At 44.1% G+C, this 7,500-nt stretch overlaps 1 protein-coding gene across 1 annotated transcript in view; it reads left to right on the forward strand.

Moving 5' to 3' along the window:
• Positions 1-7,500, forward strand: part of pde1cb (phosphodiesterase 1C, calmodulin-dependent b) — a 142,433-nt gene that overhangs the window by 4,587 nt on the left and 130,346 nt on the right. Inside the window, exon 2 of the mRNA XM_063218970.1 lies at positions 6,363-6,389. Coding sequence (XP_063075040.1) covers positions 6,363-6,389 — 27 coding nt within the window. The remainder of the gene's footprint in view (positions 1-6,362; positions 6,390-7,500) is intronic.

Genomic DNA, 7,500 nt, shown 5'->3' on the forward strand with positions numbered 1-7,500 from the left:
ATACCTCTGTCTTAAAAGGCAGCCATATATGTCTTAAAAGGCAGCCATTACATTACATTACATTACATTACACTTAGCTGACGCTTTCATTTATTCGTAGTAGCGTAGTACGAAATGATGGCGAGGGGAGTACGGAAATGTTATTCTTCTTCTACGGTCAGTATTGGAAGCATCAGGGAAGCATGCAATGCCACTTCCGCGAGGGTCGGAGTGTGGAACAGGTCATAGGACAGCGTGAATGTTTGTCAGCTGTCCTTAATTACCCCCAGCAATTACTGCTGACCAACAGCTGCAGTTAATTTGGCCACAAATTATCCACCATGGTGTCGCTCCCACTGACCATGCGCAAGGGAGTACGGAAATTGTATCCATCGCACCAACTGACCAATGACCATGCGCAAGGGAGTTAATTTCCAATCCACTCGTGTCCTCAGGCAACGCCCCCGTACTACACCGTGGCCAATGCATATCTCCCCGAGAGATTGTTCTTCTGTCGAGTTTCTTTGATTACAATTATTTGTTAGGGTATTGGTTACAGTCCCTGGAGCAATGTGGGGTTAGGTGCCTTGCTTAAGGGCACTTCAGCCATGGATGGAGATGTAGGGAGAGGTCAGGGGGGATTCGAACCTGCAACCCTTAGATCGAAAGACCAAGGCTGCGTCCCATTACTACCACTTCCACTTTCACTTGAACTTCACCTCCTTTGGAGTGAAATTAAAAAGCGAGTCATTCCCTCGAGAATAAAGAGAAGTCGAATGTTCCCCTACAGATTGGGACAGACTTCAGGTGGTGACGTAGAGCTACTAAAGTACACATATTTTTCACAAAAGATCTTTCTCCAATATGCCTGCTGTTCCATTAAATTATATTTATTTACGCAGCAAATACAAATGGACCGTTTGTAATTTTCAACAGGAAAGGCCAGTGTCAGGGAGTTTCCGGATCCAGTCCACTCCCATTGTTTACACTTGCAGCCAGGGAAGAAGCCACTCGTGTTGTGCCCCTATGGGACAAGACACTGCATTTATCAATAAATCGTTCACAAGCACACTGTAAATCTGCATTTTGTTGGTGTTTTTGTAAAAAAGGAATATAATCTGCATTTATTCGTGAGTCATTTAATATCTGCTGATTTCTCAAATGCAAGGTAAGCTACTAGCCAATACCACTGCCATCAGTGCCAAAAGCTAAAGCCATGCTAATTAGCAAACTCCATATTGCTCTGAAGTGAGATCTGGCTCATAATGTGGACTTTAATCCGCAATTTAGGGAGCCAATTCATGTTGAATCCGTCTAGACTAATTATTAGGCAGAAGCAAACTTTTCCAAAGTTCATAGCAACCGTTAGCTACCGCTAATTGTGCTAAGCTAACTAGCGAACACTAATGTAGGCCAACCAGCGAACAAAACGTGATGTTTTTTAAGTAAGGGGGTTTTATTTTGTCTTTATAGTCTGTTTTCATATGTTTTACTATTTATTTTCGAATAATATTCAAATATTGGCCATATATTTCCAAGTAGTGAATTCGCTGTTCCCTCTGCTAGGACGCCATGTTTTTTTTGTTTTTGCTTTTGCCGGTGGGGTACGCACAGCATTCTGGGTAATGTGTTCTTTCACTCGGCCGTTAGGGGGGGTCCTACCCACACTCGGTCGAAGTGGAATTTTAAGTGGATTTTTTGCACTTTCACTCGCCTCCCTAAGAAACGGGACACCCTACACTTTCACGGGAACGCGCAAAAGCGAGTGTTAGGGCTAGAAACGAGTGGAAGTGGTAGTAATGGGACGCAGCTCAATTCTCTAACCACTAGGCCACGGCTGCCCCCCATACCTGTCTGAAAAGGCAGCCATACCTCTGTCTTAAAAGGAAGCCATACCCATGTCTTAAAAGGCAGCCATACCAATGCTTACACAGATACAGTATGATTGATATCGGACAGAGCTGCATCTGGGGCTTGTGAGAGTCATCATAATACATGTTTCAGACTTATCAAGATGACACATGAACTTAAACATTAGGTTCCTCAAGAGAGGCCAGGCTTACTCCAGGCTTTCAGCAAAACCAGGCAGTCATTACATGCGGCTTGGAGTTTGTGCAGGGTCTCGTTTTTGTAGCTGACCCATAATGGGGCTGCATACATCATCATCATCATATATCATTAGTCAGATAGTCTATAGAATACTACTGTTGATTACCCAGTTGAACATGCTTGTTGCATGAGGGTAGTAGTCACCAACATCAGTCAACAACAAACAAACATGAGTACATTTTTCTTTAAAAAGGATATTTTAATGTGTGAGTAAGATACAGTGTGTAGTGTGTGGCTGTCGAGCACTCTTTCCATTTTTATTCCAGTGTGTATTTGTAATCTCTCAGAAAGCATAAAGAACGCGTGGCAAGAGAGAGAGGAAGAATGAGAGGGGAGGAGAGAGCGAAAGATAGGGTGGCAAGAGACTGAGGGAGAATGAGAGGAGAGGAAAGAACGAACGAGAGCGTGGCAAGAGAGAGAGGAATAATGAGAGCAGGGGAGTAAAGAGCGAAAGATAGCGAGAGGGTACAAGCTGTGGTAATTCCTCTTGTGCACAATGTCAGACAGACTTGATGTAACTGCTGGAAGTGTCGCCGCGGTAGACAGCCTGAATAAACCCCCCACCCCCCGCTGTTGCTACCATAATTGCTTTGCTCTCTCTGTCGGCATTCCTAATAGACGCCAGGGATTTGCACCTTCCAAACTGCTGATGTGATATACCAAAGCTTTCCACTCAATTGCATGTACCTGATTAATTAACGTGATTCAGCGCAGTGCAGTGCGGTGCAGTGCATCCGCTGTGGCCAGGGCCGCTGACAGCTTTTACCGGGCCCAGGACAAAGTTATTTGAAAGGGCCCCCCGACCAATAGTACATACAATGTAATGAGGACCCAATACTGGGCCCCCTCTTTCCCTGGGCCCAGGACAACTGACCTCTTAGTCCCCCGCTTATCGGCTTCCCAGGCTTCGACTGTGGCGGATTGTGCTGCTCTGGCACTGTGGTTGATAACGGCCCCCGTGCCTTACGGGTACCCCTGCTGCATACAGAACCAGTCAGCAGTGACATGACATAGAGGTGGACTCCGCTCAGCACAGCTCAGCTCAGCTCAGCTCAGCACAGCTCAGTTCAGTTCTGTTCACTGCTGTGTGTCAGGTGGTTTATCATCATTGGACACTTTGAGGAGTTAGGATTTTTTTCCCCAGTCATTCTAGAATTTCACTTTAACACTCTACAGCTCCCATTAAAGTGTATATCGCAGGTTAACCACTACTTTGGATCAATGTGTACACACTGTATTCAATAAATGATCCACATATATAAGTCCCTCCAAAAACGATGTTAAACAACGATTTTTGTTGTTTGTTGTGGCAAATGTGGGTTTAACCGTAACCTGGCGACTACGTCAGGCGAGGCCATGGGTGAACGTTCTAATTTTATTTGCCTGGAATTTTACATAGGCGAGGTGACGATCACTAATGATATAACGGCCGTGGCCTGCAGGCCTATAATAGAAATCGCAACTGTAATCGTGCGGCTTTTCTCATGCAGGGCACTGTAACAACTTCCAAATGATTTAGTAACTTTTGGCCAACTAGTTTTAGTAGAAATGCTATTCATGCAGGGTTGCAAATTCTGCTTGGACCTATAGGCCTAGGCTAGACTATGCGACATGGGCTTCTTTTTTTTTACTAGTCCCTTCATATTTTTGGGCTTGCTTTTAATCATGTTTAATGAACTGCCAATATCGTGTCAGCTAAATGCAATAGGCTACCTAAATTAGGCCTACAAACAGCACAAACGGGAAATGATCTGCGTAGCCTAAAATGTGGTGCTGTTCGCCCGACTGGGGAGGGACTGTCCATGGTACTGAAATCGCGTCAAACTTTTACAAGGTGCAAAACAGTAGGCTAAAGTAGGCCTATACCACCCGAGTCATGTCGCTGTTGTAAAAATCACATTTTCAATTTCCTTTGACTGTTCTATAGAATTACATGCAACTTCAATAAAGGTCACCCACATGCGTATCACAAATCAATAGCATAGGTAACCCACGCGGCGGCGGGACTATTTCGGTTAACCTCCTTGAAAAAAAAAAAAAAGTCCGAGTGTCACAAAAAAAACTACACAGTCCGTAATTATAGGCCTACCAAACGAAATTATCCAATAGAAGAAATCAAGTCTTCCGGTTCAATAATCCACGTTGTGTGGCGCAAATGTAGCGCCTTCCAAGTCTCTCGCGGCCAAAAGTGACTAAGCTCACCTCTGATGATGTAGCCTACTTATGTTCCAGGTTACTCACGGCACTGAGACGATGCAGGATAATCCATGGAAAGTCTTCAAGTAATCCAAACAGAGCGATTCAAGCAAGACAGTAAAACAACAATAGTCGCCAGATCAAACATAAATACCAAAACTAGCCTATAGGCCAATGTAGATTTGGTATGACGTTTGATAAAAGCATCTCATTCAGATGTCCAGGGAGAGAGGCAAACAATCTTTCAACAGCGTTGGCTGGAGCCTTCGAGTAGAGCCTTTTGGTTGTATCTTTTCAGTCTCTATTTTCCTACTACGCGCGTTGGATCCATGTTTTAGATGCGTCCCAGCATCTCTATAAAAGGGTAGGCTATGTCTGTCCGTCCGTCTGAAACGCGTTCTTCAAATTGTTCCCTTCTGTGTCCACAAGGTGGGAGAGTTGACTATTTGGCCCGGAGCACGCAGCTGATTGCATTGTGAGACAAGTGCAGCGCGAGTACAATGAAAGTGCTGCTGCATTGAATAAGAAGCAGTGATAACGCGCCAGTTGCCCTAGCCAGGACAACTGAGGGGGCATTCAATTTTCGGCATTATTTTGTGTTTGGGCCGTGGGAGGCAACTTCGTTTCGTTTTCACCAACACCACTGTGAAGTGTGTGTCACTATGTTCACGGTCTTTACCCCCTTATGAGACTTCGACCCAAGGATGTCAAACGTGAGGGGGGGCTTCATCATGTTGTGTATAATAGTGTCACGTTGTGCAGCTCAACTATTTGGTTTGTCAGAAACTTGCGGCAATGACAATGAAACTTGGTGCTCGAAACAAGTAGACAAATGCGCCATTTGACGTAGCCTACTGATGTTCTCGGACGTATTGCAAGGGAGGTTCATTCGTTTTCTGCTGACGGCCGTGTGGACCGCACAGGTGCTTTCCGCTTTACCCAGACAGATTGCTTTGCAGTCGTTTGAATTTGGTAATCTCTGGCACTCTTACAATGCAGCCGACTGCTTTGCACCTTGCCGTTAAAAAGCTTGGAGCGAATGATTCACCCAAACGGTTTTATTTATTTATTATTTGTCGCTGTTTACATTCTTTCCCACTTGGACATGATGCTGAAATGGCGTGATAGACCTACTAAAGGTTGATACTAACAATGTCTGGTAATTTGTAGTGTAGGCCTACTTGAAATTTGCAATCACATGGTAGGCCTAGGCCTACTTCTCCAAATTCAAGATTTCGAGACTCGCACTTTGAGGCAAGCGCAATCGTTAACCCCTGCCCCCCCATTTTTTTTGGCATAGTTCGAACACTGGATTTTACTGCCTCACGGTCACATGGCACCCTGTAGCGGTCATGATATAATATTGCCAATGATATTTATTTCATACCCGTACGGCATAATTCAATCACACACCGTACAGAATGCAGGGCTACCGCTACTGCGGGCTACTGAATGGCCTCGCCTGACGTCACACAATAGATTAGAATTCTTTGAACATGTTACTGAAAATACACACTTTTCCTCATTATATTTCATTTTCTGATGTCCTGTTGCATGAAAAAAATGATGGATAATTGTTCAAGTGGTAGAACTATCAAAGGAAGTCCATTATTTTGAATAAAAATTAACCTGAGATATACACTTTAAACTCTGTGTTAAGAATCTTGGAAAGTCCTTGTGACATCATAATGAAAACCCAAAATTCTGGCAAAATTCTAATCACATACCGTATTTGAGATGGTACTCCTCAAAGGGTTAAAAATCTCCCTCTGCAAGTCTCTGTCAGTGGAATGAGTGTTTGTGTGTGTGTGTGTGTGTGTGTGTGTGTGTGTGTGTGTGTGTGTGTGTGTGTGTGTGTGTGTGTGTGTGTGTGTGTGTGTGTGTGTGTGTGTGTGTGTGTGTGTGTGTGTGTGTGTGTGTGTGTGTGTGTGTGTGTGTGTGTGTGTGTGTGTGTATTATGTGTGTGTGTGTATTATGTGTGTGAGTGTACTTAAAGTTGTGAGAGTAAAGTTTAACTTGTCCTGCTTGTTTTAATGGATGAAAGTTTAACCTGTCCTGCTTGTTGCTTTTTCTTTCAGGAGGAAGTACAAGAAAACGTCACAGAGGTAAGACAGACTGGACCACTACTGGATCGCAGGATCTCCCTCCTCCCCATCTCTCCTGTATCCTCCCTCCCCACTTACTACAATTACTTTGAATGGGTATTCCCAACAACCCTCATATGTGATTGGGTGCCCCTTTCTCAGCTGTCTTTCTATCAACGCCCCCCAAGGGCTCTTCAAAAGCCCCTGTTGATAAACAATAGCCTACACCTTTATCTCAGTGGTATCATACCTACACCTGACAAAAGAGGAGACAATCTGCACACTTCAAGTCTTTTTTGTGCAAGGCTTTGCCTGATGAAGGTCTAGCACTGAGAGTTTGCAAGTTCAGTAAAGCCTTGCACCAAAGAAGACTTGAAGTGTGCGGATTGTCTCCTTTTTTGTCAGATAATTCGACTAAATCCTGCACCTTCAAAACAGATGATCAGTGACCATTCACTAATTCACTTATCATACCTATGCCTACCATGCTAAGCTGGAGCGTTGACTGGAAGGTTGTGAGTTCGAGCCCTGAGTGGTGGACTGTGTAGGAAGACCTCGTTTGCATATGACGTCCAGTTGGAGACTGTTGACGCAATGTTGACGCATATACCATCCCCAGTGGTATACACTGTATATACAGTATGATGTTGTGTCCCTGTGGTGTTGCCTGACATTTCACTGTCACATATTCATATTTCACATTTCATTTGGGAGAACACAGGAAAAGTCAGGTTTTATTGGACTTGGGGTTGAAGGATAGATTTGTTGTAAAATCGCACGTCATCACTAAAAGATGATTATATAGCCGAGTTGCTGTATTTGCTGAGGGAAACTAATAAACAGAACTACTGTACAGCACGTTAGCATGTTGCTTTCCAAACACGTTTACTTTTGATGTCACTACTACTTACTATTTCCACTCTCAAATACACCATGCAAATGATGAAGGGTACATTTTGCCACCTGACCTGCCCCTCTGAGCGCTCCAGCCACACAAAAATCCGAGGTCTGACTTTGAGACTGTTCATAAAGTCCAAGCTCTCCTTCATTTATCAAGAGTGGAATGCTCGTTTTTTTTCCAAGCTATTTTCTTTTCCGAGCATCAGATTGAATTTTGCATGGGTAGCACTAT

This window comes from Engraulis encrasicolus, chromosome 16 (assembly GCF_034702125.1).
Source record: "Engraulis encrasicolus isolate BLACKSEA-1 chromosome 16, IST_EnEncr_1.0, whole genome shotgun sequence".
Classification (NCBI taxonomy): Eukaryota; Metazoa; Chordata; class Actinopteri; order Clupeiformes; family Engraulidae; genus Engraulis; species Engraulis encrasicolus.